Consider the following 14,752-nt stretch of genomic DNA (forward strand, 5'->3'; position numbering starts at 1 on the left):
CTGTGACAGTCGAGAGCTGATGATCATAGCAACTGTAGTTGAGCTCTGCTGGGTGTTAGATGACACTGGGCATCTCACCTCGGAGCCTAGCAGGGTCAGGTGTGCAAAGCCCCTCGAACGCGGCCTAGCTAAAGGGCTATCTTTTTTAGCAGCCGTATCCTTAGGGGGACAGGGTTGTACATTGGGCAAAAGAGCTGGAAGAGGGAATACGTGGCCCAGGGCCTGAGCAGGGGTGTCCTCTGGGACACGTGTGGGGTGTGCTTCACATCTGGGCTGCAGCGTGGTTGCGGTCTGTGGAGGGACTGCAGGGATCTGCAAGCACCCATGCACTGGGGAGGCACGTGAAAGCTGTGGAGATGCAACACAGAAAACACTCTCCATGGTGTGTGAGCGTGGACAGACATAGATATAAGTATATGTATATAGAGAGAGAATGTAAGTACATTAAAGGATTCTGTATCACAGATAACAAGATAATTAAATGAACTTGTTTTGTCAGTACTCAAGCAGGCAAATAATTTCCATTAAAGTCAAGGTTGATTTTCCTGTGAGAAAAGGATACCTACAGGTGATAGGCTATTAAAGAACTGATCTGCAAATGCAGCCAGCCAAGATGGATTAGACTCATGGCTGAGGATGATCCACCAGTGGAGTATGTGATAAGAGAAATCACCTAAAAGAGAGGACCATCGATTCCTCAAAAGAGAATAACATTAGCAAGGGAGGAATCAGCACAGGGTCTCTCATTGCATTCACACTGCAGCCTTTGCTGACAAATTGAAGAAAGGAGATGGGGAAGACTTCCATGGGGGGGGGGGGGGGGGGCAGGGAGACAGATTTCTCCCTGAGGTGGGCTATATTCTTTATACACAAAGATAATAAAATGTATGTGGTCCTTCCTCAATCACGCTGAATGCAGCTTGATGTGATGTAATAGTCATTAAAAATAAAAGGTCTTATAACTGTCTTCGCCGTTTAATTAAATTGCTGGTGCAGTTTAATTGGTCTTTCAAAAAGGCAGTGGTTGAATGTTGTAGTATGGCAGCTTCTCATGAACAAATCAACAGCACCAAATAGAGTTCAGGGGAACAATGTAACTCTATGAGACAGCCGTTTTGCTGTAAAAAGTATGGTATGAAAGGATCTCCAACTCTGTAGTGTTAGCTTTGCATCTTTTGATAGCATATCCCTAATACTGAAGTCAATGAGAATGTCCCTCTGATCTCTGTGCGTACACTAAATCCCCGTATAGTAGTTAGATGTGCAACCATTCACTGACATCTTTGGAATAAATCCTGGAATACATATAAACGATAAAATCTCATGTTGGTTTTTATTTTAGCTGGAGTTGGGCTATAGCCTCAAAAATATTAACACCTGCATCACTTTTCTCCAAACATTTTGTTTTAACCAAATGTTCTGAGAGGTTCTCTGTATTGTTAACTCTGTAATGGCACTTTTTTCCTTTGTAATATCAGACTTACTGGGAAACTGCCATATCCTTTTTCATATGACTGTGCTGTATTTCTTGACTGCATGTATGTAGCACAGTGGTAAAGGCTCTCATTGCACATACTGGTGTAAAATTTGCTCTTTAAACCCACGCAGGTTAAAACGTAACAACAAAAAACAGCAAAAAAACCTTACTTACTTCGCAAGTTTTGTACCGGGAAAGTGCCACTGCTACCAGGAGGGGGCAGGGAGCATTTCTGGCAGATACATTCTTTGCCGTTAAAAGTTACCCTGTCACCTGCGGGAAAAGGCAACCTGCAACAGAGGAAACAAAAGCACACAGGTTACACTCCCATGTCTTTACTGAAATAAAATATTTTCCCAGAAAGGAACTGGTTATTACTCTGGTTTCCTTTTCGCTGCTTGCTAAGTTCTCATTCACGATTTTTCAGCCACATAGGAGGCTGAAGTATCAAAGGGACACATCAAACAGGATATTGCAAATGTAGATGTTAAAGTGACACAGGAAAATAATCTTAACATAAAAATATCACACTGAATGCTCATGTCAAAAATCTTCCCGTTTCTAAGAAATGTAGTGTCAGTAATGGTTGATCACGAACAGAATCAATTAAACAATTAACACGAAACTGGAATTACAGTGAATAGTAAGTACAAGCAAATGTAATTGCTTTTACATTGTACAAATGCTGCACGACTGCATGACTCTTCTTAATTAAAAAGCCTTTTGAAAATACAACCATGATCAGGACTTGATCCTCCTAGCTGTGATCATATCAAAGTCCTTCTCGTAATCTGTCTACTCAGAAATCAAATGCCTGTGAGCATTCATAGGAGAAAATATATCCCAGTTATAAAAATGAAAGCATCCATATTAGTTGCTTGTTCTACTCAACGGCTCTCCTTACACTTAATTAAATCCTTCTTTTTCATCAACTTTCCTAAAACAGAAAGGTTTTCCCTGTGAGCTTTGCTGTCCAGGCACAGAAACTGCTGAGATTTTTCCTTTCTGAAACACCAGATGGACAAATCACTTCATAATGCAGCAAAGGATGGTGAGGATTTAGCAACATATTTCACCCCACCCAAAGCTCATGTCAAAATAAATCCCAAGTAAGCTATCAAAATATGGCTTAAGTGGGCCATAAACATAATGCAGGCCTTCTGCCTTATTGTGAATTCCATCTGACCAGATTATTTCATTAGCATTTCATTAAAACTGTGTGACATTCCCCCCAAAATGTTATCAAATCATGTTAGATGAGAGGCTGTCTTCTATATAAAAACCTCATAGATACTTCTTGCCAAGCTTATACATTACTTTGCTCCCTCAACCAGCTTTAGAGTAGCTTATTCTAAACTTTTGTTCTATCCCAAAGGTCCTTAAAGAACATTTTATTACTTAAAAACAGAACAGAGGTAATGCAGTTCATGGCTTTTAAATATTGTCACTAAAATCTATTTTAAACCAGCTAAGAAAGTCTTCAACAGTATTATCCATTTTGGACGACAAATGGTAATACTTCAAAAATTATGAGGACGTATATAGTTTAAACATTATTTTGTCTTTGGTAATCTGATCATGAATTCTCCACTTCACCATTTTTCTTCTTCACTAGTGACTTAATACTCTGCATGCGTGTTTGCTGCTTACTTACCTAAACTTAAGCTAAGGAAACAAATTTTCTTTGGAAACAGCCTTTAAAGTTGTCTTGCTCTTTGCCACAACTAAATGCTCCACACGTGCTTCCAGGACAAAAAGGCCCCAAACTTTGCTAGTACAGGTCCAGCAGTCCTAAAATTCGACCTGTTTTTGAGTGGATTTTCTAGCATGAATTTCACCGAATAACCTGCTGCTGAATACGGCAGCTCTGCCTCTGGCGTAGCAGGTGGGATGTTCGGGAGCCGCGCTGCTCTCGTGGGGAACACCTCCGTCCTGTCTTTCAGCAACCCAGCAACAGCAAACGCCCAGGTTACGTACCAAAAAAAAGTTCTCGGTAGGTAATAACTTACTTGCAATGGATTTTTACACTGCTTAAAGTCACAGAGCCTATTAGTATATGGAATAATAGAAGGGTTTCATGAACATGCATTCATTAGTGCAGAAATTACTAAATATGATACACTTTTACACAGATAATAAAAATTGATGACTAATCAGCAAAAACTGCCTCAACAATGGAGTGATATAATACGAATGCTGCCCTACTTTTCTACTCAATGTGAAAGACATTATTTAATCATGTTTTCATTTTAATAAACTATTGTAAAATCAAGCCTAGAATTAAGCCCCTTGGATCCATCTGGAAAAGCACAAGCCAAGCAATTTTAACATCCCCAGAACCGAGACAAGAATTGGTAACTGAGCTCCCACATGTTTTTAGGAAGATACTCCACCTTGATTTACAGATATGCATTGTTTTATTAAGATCTCTGATAATCTACTCCAAATTATGCCCACACAAAACCAGTTACCTGCTCCACATATGCCATCATACAACTACACTGCCACACAACTACTTTGAAACCTTGCGTTCTTACGTGTGGTTGCCTCTCCCTGGGCAGTTCAGAGTTTGCCATACTCTTGACAGGGAATGAGACTGGAAATCAGCTCACCACCCAAAAGGGCCATCTCCTGAGAGGCGTCAGTAAGATGGCAGTTTTTTCTCAATTAGTAATGCCAGAAAAAGTAAAATACTGGAAGCCATGAATAATTAACTGCTTTGACTGTGACTACTGAACAATATAGTATTTATTATATCAGAGCGAGCAGTCAGAGAGAAAGTTATGTCTTTTGTTGAGTCAATAATTTAGTTAAAAATATCCAAATGAACTTTTGAACACCTAAGTCCCTCTGAAACAGCTGCAGCAAACATCAAGCTAAATACAAGTAGGGACGGATTGCTTTGCATTAGCTCAACTGTGTTATCCATTAGGTAATTTGAAAAAAAAAACAGTCAAAAGCAGGAGAAGAAAGAAATAAGATAATTGACCTCCTATGGCACACATAACAGAGACAGATACATGACACCTACAAAACATGCAGGTGCTCACAGGCTGCATAATATCCACAGGACCTGATTTTCGGGTAAGGGAGCTGAGGGGGTGCTTTAATTTCCCACAAACATATCTCATTTGGTTTATTTCCTGAAAGTTTAGTGACCGCTGTGCCCTTTCACTAAGGAAGGAAGGGGCAATAACTTCACTTCCCTATTAAGTTTTCCATGTCTGTAAAACACTTCTTGCTCTAGAGAAATAGGGAAGTCCTTCCCCAAAGGTTTCAGCAAGGTCCAAGCTTCTATACTCATAATTAAGTCTTGGCACGTGCTTCACTTGTACACAACATATTTGCCAGTATTTCTGCAACATTTGACTTATTTCTTTCACAAGCAGCCAAGTTTAAGGATTTTGAAGCCAGCAAGAGTGAAGGCACAACAGAAGGTGGTAACAGTCAATTAACAAGGTTTCAGTGTCTGAACTCTCTAACTTGTGAGCAGGATTATATATATAGCATTGTAGGTTAAGAACCAGTGTATCTGCCTTTGAATATAATGACATCTCACAACTAGTCACCCACTGAACATTGCTGGATGGTACTCATATTTTTAAAAATATTCAGCGTGATTTTCACAGTCAGCTAATCTATTTTTAAGATGAAAATTAAGTGTATGTTTAAAGCAGCTCTCTGAAATGACTTTTTAGGGTTTTAATACACCGTTTACCAAGGAATTTTGTTTTATCCACCTTCCTGGAATATTTGTAAACCCAGCAACGACATAGGAGCTGACCAACAAAATTATATTGTAAAACTTCAAATGACCATCAACCTAGTTCAGTGTAACTGCAGGCTGACACTGAACGGTCTGGTCCTGGTCTCGTCCTTCGCTGCATCACGAAGCAGCTTATGAGGCTGTGGGCAGGTCATTCAAGCTTTACGGGCCAAAAGAAAATATAGATTTTTTTCGGTAAAGAGGGAAACCTTCAGTTTCTTAAGCTGCTGAACAGTCAGCTCAATTTGATATAAGAAAAATGACCAGAAACATATGGTTAGGGATGTGAGGAAGGGAGAACTATCCATTTCAGTGGCAGCCTGCAGCTATACCAGGTCAGATGTAATGTCAAACTGTAATGTGAATACCTCCAGGATCAAATTCTGGTCTAACTTGTATCTTGTACAATCAAATCTCTCAAGGCTGTTCCACAGGGTAGAATTTGACCCAGAATGTTACATCTGACTTTAAAAAAAGTATGTTTTTCTTGCTATCTGCTCTCCACATGAAGTTCAGCAAAGGCAAAAGCAAAGTGTTGCACCTGGGGAGGATAACCTGTGCTGCAGTACTGGCTGGGGGCCAACTAGCTAGAAACAGCTTTGCACAAAAAGATCTAGGGGTCCTGGTGGACAACAAGTCAAAACATGAGCCAGGCAAAGAAGACACATGGTAAAGAAGGTCAAACACATCCTGGGTTGTACTGGCAACAGTATAGCCTGCAGGTGATCCTCCCCTCTACTGGGCACTTGAGAGATTGCATCTGGAGGAATGCATACAGTTTTTTGTCTCCCCACTACACGAAAGAGACTGCCATACTGGAGGGAGACCAGTGGAGGACTGCCCAGAGCTGGGGCTGGAGCACCGGACGCAAGCGGAGAGGCTGAGGGAGCTCCGTTTATTCAGCTGTAAGGGGAGACGTTACTGCTGCCTACAGCTATGTCTACAGTGTGTGTGTGTGCGCACGCGTGAGAGAGAGAGAGCGAGAGAGAGAGAAGATGGTACCAGACCCTTCCCAAAAGGGACGAGTGGAAGGACAAGAGACAACGAACACAAGCCGCAACACGGGAGATTCCAACTCATTTTACCACAAGCGTGCTCAAACACTGGGACAGCGTGTCCAGAGAGTCTGTGGGATCTCCATCCTTGGAGATATTTAAGACTTGCCTGGACAAGGCCCTCAGCAGTGTGCTCTAACTGGACCTGCTCTGAGCAGAGGTTGGACTAGCGGACCTCCAGAGATCCTTTCCATCCTACATCCCTGATTATAGATATGCTCTGTGCTTAAGCCTGAAGACAGTAAGACTACTTTGTTCAGAAAGCATCAGATACTGATAAATGTATTTAATTTAAAAGCCAAAATGCCAAGAACACCCAATCTGATTTTAAAATATCTGCCTCAACATCCAGATGAAGAGGCCTGCTTAATGAGATTCTTTAAGAAGTATCCAGCACTGTTTAAGTGGGAGCCAAATGCTTTCGGAAGTCAGCAGTAAAGGTTAAAAGGTTTAGCATATTAGAAAAATTTGACAGAATAGCTGCTTTCCAGAAAAACTGAATTTTAACTTCTAATTGCCTGTATTGTCTTTGTTTCTTAAGGCATGTATATACAAAATCTTTAGGCTTCTTTCTAGAAATAGCAGGGTTACACACAGGACTAAAACCACCCTTTTTTTTCCCCACACTGTTTTCAGTTTTCTGAGTTTATATATTCAACTGCTTAATTATCCTCTTGAAGATAACAGAAATATAAGTGGATTCAGAGATTTAGATCTGGATTGAGCACAAAAATCCTTGATGAATATGTGACTATGCCTCTTGCCCTTCCATACACTGAACTTCATTCACCTCTACGTGTTTAACTTCTGTCAATGTGCTTCAAGAAAGAACTTCCTAAATTCAGCTAAAATACAGAACTTGTACTTCCAAATCCTATCAAACAAACACAAAATTGTTTGGTTATTAACCTAGAACATATATGCTAATTTATAGCCTAGCTAATCAAGGATCAACTTGTTCTTCTGTCTTCATTGCTTATGTCACAAAATACTTTACTCTTCCACTCTTTAATTATGAGAATATTGAAATTAGAGAAAAGGTGATTGTATACTGTCCTCCAACTGGGTGAATACCCCCCCCCCCCAAACACACACATTACTAATCACATTAACTCATAAAACCAAAAACCAGACTTTTCATAACCCGTGCACACACAGCACATCAGTACCACTGATGTACCCACAAATCAACTGGCTCTATCTTCTCGGCTTTTTTGTTTGTTTTTAACAAAAAATAAGCTCTTTTTCTGCTAAATCGCATGTATTTATAGTCTATCCACCTCACTTTCGCTGAGGATATCACTCAGAATAAAACAAATGCTGACGATGTTTAGATAGGATACTCTTTCCCATAGGAAATATAAATTATGTTTGGCTTGCAAAGACTGGGGTAGTTGAAGCAATACTGATTTAAATCAGTTCTGTTGAGCTACACCATGAGCCAGTGTTACAAACTCCCTGGGAGACACTAATTGAACCTCGTTAGTCAGCTGGACATGAGCAGGCTCTCATGAAAACAATATGAATATGCGTGTGTCTTGGTAAGGAAAGCAATGGAAACAAGTTTGTGTCTTTTTACTGAAGTTTTAGACAGCAGTAACTGGAAACTTCATCAACAGAATGGCTTTTATTCCAGCCGTTTACTATTACACATGAAGATTGGGGAACCTCACCAAAATGTTTTATACGAAATCTGTCGCATTGAGAACTTCATTTTTAGAATTGTAACTTAGCTTTAGCATGTCTTCATTACATATAATTATTTGCAGCATGTTCTAGTGAGGATTTTCACTGTACTGCAACTAAGGCTCGCCTTGCTAGCCTTGCTAGAAAGTAGTTTAATCATATGGAAACGTGTTCTGAACTCCCAGGGAAAAGAGTCAATTTGTACCAGAAAACTCCAAACTATCAGCTAAAGAACTGGCTAAACACAGCATCAGGTGATGTACCAACTGAAATCTAAATTAGGTACTGAGCTGCTAAGTAGTGTAATACACAGGTAAATAATGGGCTCAATGCTAACTCCTAATGGCGTGGCTAAGGATGCAAGTACATTTAGTGGGACAACAGTAACAACGAGTTTTTATTTTTCTCTTAACTGAAGATTAAAACTTCATAAAAGGCACTAGTGATAAGAGGAAAGGCACCAGGAACTAACTGTGCCCCTTTGCAGAAGAGCCTGTCAGAAAACCTGACAGGCTGGAGGCCAAGAGTAAAGAAAACAAAAAAGCCTGAAAACTTTTATTTATTTTTATTTACTCTTCATGTTTGTTTACAGTATCCAAAAGGAAAAATCTTCTATTAAACAAGGGAAAAAGTAGACAGACGGGATTCAATTAAACAAAGATTTTTTTAGTCTTAGAGGATTCCCCTTAGCATGGCTATTTACTTATTTCTGCAATTGACATACTTACTCTACACAACGATAAAAGCGGCAGAAATCCTGCCATAAACCGAAGCCATTTTGGAATTTGAAGCCCTGCTTTTGTATTGTCACAGGATTATGACTGAGCTCATAAGCCCTAGGAGCTGGGGTTATTAGGTTCAGCACGCTTGCCATATTGATTTGGATACACTGGTTTTGGACGGTGCTATTCCCCGAACACGGCACCCGCGGACACAGCAGTTAAAGCTGGCACTAGCTCGGTGCACCAGTGCCCCTTCCCCGCACAGCGATGCAGGCTGTGCGCTCCCTTTGCATGTGCGGTTACTTTTCTTCTATTGCTAAACCTTCAAGTTCAACCAGAAAGATATTGCAGCTTTTCCCTTTACTTCAAACTGTTCCTGTAACAGTGTATTTCCTGAAGGTTTGGTGTACTTGGCCTCTTCCTAAAGTCTTAAACATCCTTGTTTGTTTGTTTGTTCATTCACTTCCGTAGCAGAGGACGAAGATACAGTTCAAATGAACATCAATCATTTTTACTTCAAAGTCTACAAATGTCACCAGCAACACTGGGTCTCAGCTTTGCACATAACACACACACAAAAAAATCCCACTGACCTCCATCAGGTTGCTCAGGGGTGAAAATTTCATATGCTGTTTTTACTTGTCACTTACACAGCACTTTTGACACTTGGTGAAATCCAAAACATACGTAAGCGTTTATGAGACCAAGACCTTCCTGTCCTCCAATTTAAATGATTACTGCAGTTTCTGGGAAGGAGCACAGTGGTATTCCGCATTAAGTGTATCAGTATGGTAACTACTCAGTTTGCTGAGCGCTCAGCCATTGGCATTTGCTGCCTTTGTAATTTCAGTGGACAAAACACAAAATAGCAGAAAAAGACAACATTTGTGTTTGGGGCAAAACTGTGTGACTGTGGAGGAAATGGTAGTTTCTCAAATACCTTAACAACTAAAGCATAAGAGACCATAAGACAGAGAGAAAAAAATTTTTTTCAACTGACACATTGAGAATTTGCAATTAAAAAAAAAATTTGGTAGTTTTTAAGGAATAGATAATTGAAAACAGAACTATTTTTTCATCTATGTGCTATGAGTTTGAATACCTGGCATTGGTCTTTTCTTTCAAAATCTATTTTTTAAAACGAAATACACCTCCATGTAAAAAAACCTACCTGCAAACAGCACACACAAAACAGTCTGGGTGATAGGTTTTGCCAAGTGCTGAGACCACTTCTCCCTCAATGAATTCATCACAACTGAAGCACCGTGTACCATAGAGTCTCTGGTAGTCCAAAGTACAGATGTAGTCTCCCTGTCTCACAAAAAATCCTCCTTGAGCCAGGTCACATCCACAAGCTGCAGGAAGAGAAAAAGCAGACTCAGAAGGTTGGAAAAAAGGAAACTCTCTCTACAATGATGATGTTTTCAACTGCAACCAGTACAGGTCTTAGTGAAATATTTAAGCATTTTAATTTGAGGGCTTATGATCACAGAACAGTTGTGCATCTGAAAAATACTGCTTTTACAGTAAAATACATCAGGATAAGCTATGTACATTAACAGTCTAAATTCATTCCGTATAAAAATATCATCTCAGTGCAGAGGATCTAGTTCAGAATTAATTCCTTAGAAATTGAGTATAGGGCCAGTATACACAATACTCAATTATATTTAATAGGTTAAATGAAGCGTATAAAGGATATAAACCTTCATAAACCAATATTCCTCCTTGGCATGACAGTGGTTAAAATACTGCTCTATCTAAACACTAGTTCTGATGCACATGGGAACTGAGGTAAACTTCAGTGACAGTTTACAAGTTTTGTTGTTATTTTTTTAATAGATCTTATGTTTACTTGATAAGCATAACACACCAAGCATGAATTAGAAGGATCTCCAGAACCATCTGCTCCTGGTAAAAGTAGAGCTTTCAATCTGCCACTTTATGTTTTTAAGGTCACATCTGTAGAAGAGGGTTAAAGATGACTAACAAGGGGCTTTTGAGACGTATTTTCTCCACGGCACCACGGATGGAGCTAGGATGGTATTTTAAGATTTTAAAATGGGGAAGGAAGCCAACAGTCTGGCTGAAGTTGTACAGAAGTAGACAGAGATATAGAGTATCCTCGTCCCTATTGATCAGGATCTTTGGAAACAGACTTGATTAGACTTATAAGAAGAACTGAACTTCAAAATGGTGATTATGCTATAATGACTATTATTTTATACTAAGTTGCCTCATTATACTTGTCACTATGTCCTTCTACTGTTGGACTTGCACAAGGGGGAGTACCTCCAGCAGCAAACAGTGCTTACAGTCAAACAAGGCTGAAATGCAGAATAAAACAGATGAACATGACAGGTGGATAATCTCTCTGCTGCTGGATGCAGAGGAAAAGAAGAAAAATTGCTTATGAAATTTGTCTTACGTGTACAAAACACTGCAGAGCTGTTTACTGCCTTTGACCCAAAATCACAAAGGTACTTAGACGTCTAAAGTTCAAGAGTGAGATTTCTACTTAGGTACCTGAAAGACCACAGGCACTTTGGTTTTTAAAAGTAAATCCTCCCTTTTGACACCTAAACCCATTTTCAATTCCAAAAATAGTCATCTCATGAGAAATGCATCCAGCAGACACGCTCGAAGCACAAAATAACATATACTTACAGCACAGAAATCTATAAAGGATTCCACATTCATTCAAAACCACAATCAAAGAGGAAGAATCAGCTGCGCGAACTGAAGAGCCATGGGGTAAATTCACCTTTCTTCCTTACAGGCCAAAATAATTCCAGTTATATTGCTTTCTCGTGGAAACTGTTGGTTAGATGATTTACCTTGCAATACATTGCTCATGTGCCTTAACTCATAGGCTTAAGACATTTACATTAACTCTTCTGTTTCTCAATGTTAAATAAAACCCTTATTCTAATTTTTAGTAAGGGTACACTTTTTGAACATGCTCTTCAAAAATACAGTATGGCTTGCTAAATGCTATGGGTTTCTTTTAGTCAATATATTTCCCTTAGGTATGCATTACTGTGACAGAAACACAAGTCAACTATAGATCTAAGGGGAGAATCAGCTGCGGGCTCAGCTGATATTACTGGTGCCTAAAGTAGCTCTACAATGCATCATGTTGTGTTTAAATGTGCAGAGTAGACCATAAAAGAAAAAGTTAATGGACATAACTGGAGTTTTGGAGCGAGTAGGGAAGGATTACTTCCCTAACTCTTTATGCCAGTAGTAGCAAATCTTCCTACAGCACAAGTGAAGAAAGCCATCAAGAACCACTTTGGGTAAAATTAAAAATGAAAGCAATACTTATATGCATCAGAACTGTGAAGACAAGAATACAGTGTAAACAGAGATGCTCTGGCAAAAGGTAGAAAGTCAGATTTTATACAAAAATACACAGAATGAACAATGACAAAACAGCTATTCAGAGAAGGAAGCGGATGCTGCAATGCTCCAGAAAGCACTAACAGCCCGTTACATTCCCTCTGAGCAGCTCTGCTCCCTTTTCCCTTCTGCCCCAGCTGCCGAAAGGTGCTTGCCAGGAGCTCGGCGGCAGGCGCTGACCCACGTCTACTCCTTCAGCGCCATCCAAAGGGCCTTGGGGCTCAGCTTCCAAAACAGGCGGAAGAGGAGAAGAGGATAATCTACCCATGAATTACCTGTCACTACTCTTGTCAGCTAAAATGCGCAGGAAACACAAGCAAATCGGTATGTTTCTACTGCTGATACGGATGGAAAAGCTGAACACGATTAAGGGAGGCCACACCAGCTCTGCCTCGCTGCTGCTAACAACGTGCCAGCACTGACGTCCTGAACAGATAAAGTTGGTGACAACTTGCCATTCGCTTGATATGGGCCAGCATCTCACCCGGAAAGTATTTTCCTTTCTCTTTGCTGTCACAGCAGTTACAATTACTAATGGCTTCTTGTATATTACTCAAAAGCCGTTTGCATAAATACACCTAACCTTGGCTTCTTAGGAGACACCTCAGTAAAACTTTTCACCTGAGGAGAGGCAGATAAACAAGGTATTTAGACTTCTGAATGGAAAATGAATGCTCAGCTTGGCATAATCTAATCAGGCCTCTCTTCGTATTGCCAACAGTTCAGCACGCAAAGAACAGCCGGATTCAGTAAGGAGGAATACGAATCGCTCCATGAAGCCTTCGCAAACACGAGCAGAGCGCACATGCGCTTGAATAGCAGAATGAAGTTTAGGGCTTACTTTCTACATAAACTGTGCTAATGCCTGCTACAATTCATATTAACTGACTCAGTCATAACAGGCACACTGCAAATGAACTGCATGCAAAAGCAATGGGTTCTTACAGCCTCTTTTGTGACACACTACACCGGGTGATAATTGTGCAAGAAATGAAGTGGACCATGAGAGGGTGAAATGCAAGTTAACAACATGCTGGCTCCACAACATAGAGTCAATGATTTTATTCCTGAAAAAAGCTATTATAAGATACCTGACTTTTTAGATAAACAAGGCATTGTAACTCTTTATCTAGCCACAGTTCTAGAGCAATAGACAATAAAGAAAAAATTCACGGTATAAGATTCTAAATAGACAAAATGGCCAAGGGAGAGATGACAATGGTTTATGAGGAAGGGGGAAGCATAGGCTCAAGGAAGGTACTAGTGCAGCACAACTAAGGGAAGTTCCGAATAGGAATAATGTTCTTATTAGAAAAAAGCAGAATGAGGCCAATGAAGTGTGTTAATGACGTGAAGCCCATCGGGATTATCGGTGCAGAGCGGGATCAGAAGAGTAAAGAGAGCTGGATACCTCGAGAAGTGGAAAAGAGAGGTACTTAAAGACACAAGGGGAAAGGTCTTGCACGTAAGCATGAACAACAAAAAATGCCATTCTGAGTGGCAGAAGGAAAGAAAGACTTGTGAATTCTGGCTATCACAGAGCATCTGCAAGTCATCAGCGTTTTGAAGGATGCACTGGGCAAAGTAGGTCCCATAGAGCCAGGCAGTAACGATGGCGTATGCCTTGTGGGACCTCATCTAGCATACAGCGTGCAACTTGCTCAGTCAAATTCACAAAAGATTAATTCAAACCAGAGCAGGTGTAAAGGGCTGTTACGATGACATAAAGAATGAAAGCCCGTTTTAAGAAACAAGCAGACCTTGGCTTGCTTTAACAGAAAAAAACCTTGGGGAGCTGCCTGATCTCTAAAGCTACATCAGAGCTTTAAACAGAGCTAGTTAAGGGGGAGAGATAGAGCTATCTAAACCCAGAGAGAACGCCCTCACAAGAACAAGCAAGGAAAACCTGGCCATGAATAAATGAGGGATGGAAATCATCGAAAGGTTTCTGATCATCACAGGAAAGAGTTTTTGGAACAGCATCCCAGTAAGAATGAAAAAAGATAGAAAAAGCACCCTCAGCTACAGGTTTGGAATGAAGTCTGAAAAATATCCAAAAGGGATTATGAGATATGGTTAAAACATTATCTTTAAAATGTTCTGTCTTTTAAAGGATAATAAGAGAACTCTCACAGAACCATAGGAAAGCTTCAAGTATGAGATAAGTTTGGATGTAATCAGAGCTAAAACTTTTTTTGATTTCTTAGAGTTTGACACCTTAAACCCAATATTGCTCATAAAATATAAATATCGGTATTTTAAATTATAATTCTTATGTTCAATGCTTCTGTTTAATTAAGTAGATGCTTCTGTCATCCTCCATAAAATCAGTACTTACTATACATTATGGTAATAAAAACACCTAAACATGTTTATTCAACTGCTCTCTGCTAACATATGAATTTTCACGTCCTTGAATTCTACAGTTACCATTGAAAGTGCATGAGAAATAGGGAAAGAGGCTCTTTCAATGACCGTAATACTTCTGTGTAATACAGCAGTAGAAATAAACAGACCTATAAACGGGTACAGCTCAAACTTATTTCGAACCAATTAGGCCTGTAACAAATTGATTTGTCACTAGTGGCCAACATACTTATTCCTCTTATGAGATCAGATGACCTCTTCCGCTCAGCGAGACTAT

At 39.9% G+C, this 14,752-nt stretch overlaps 1 protein-coding gene across 9 annotated transcripts in view; it reads right to left on the bottom strand.

Annotated features, from left to right (window-relative positions):
* The window catches only part of ABLIM2 (actin binding LIM protein family member 2), a 145,812-nt gene that overhangs the window by 78,281 nt on the left and 52,779 nt on the right, over positions 1 to 14,752 (bottom strand). For all 9 annotated transcript variants that reach the window (XM_068943442.1, XM_068943440.1, XM_068943438.1 and 6 more), the window contains exons 3-4: positions 9,878 to 10,061; positions 1,652 to 1,767 (exon numbers count right to left, since the gene is read on the bottom strand). In XM_068943442.1, coding sequence (XP_068799543.1) covers positions 1,652 to 1,767; positions 9,878 to 10,061 — 300 coding nt within the window. The remainder of the gene's footprint in view (positions 1 to 1,651; positions 1,768 to 9,877; positions 10,062 to 14,752) is intronic.

The sequence above is a fragment of the Struthio camelus genome, chromosome 4, assembly GCF_040807025.1.
Source record: "Struthio camelus isolate bStrCam1 chromosome 4, bStrCam1.hap1, whole genome shotgun sequence".
Classification (NCBI taxonomy): Eukaryota; Metazoa; Chordata; class Aves; order Struthioniformes; family Struthionidae; genus Struthio; species Struthio camelus.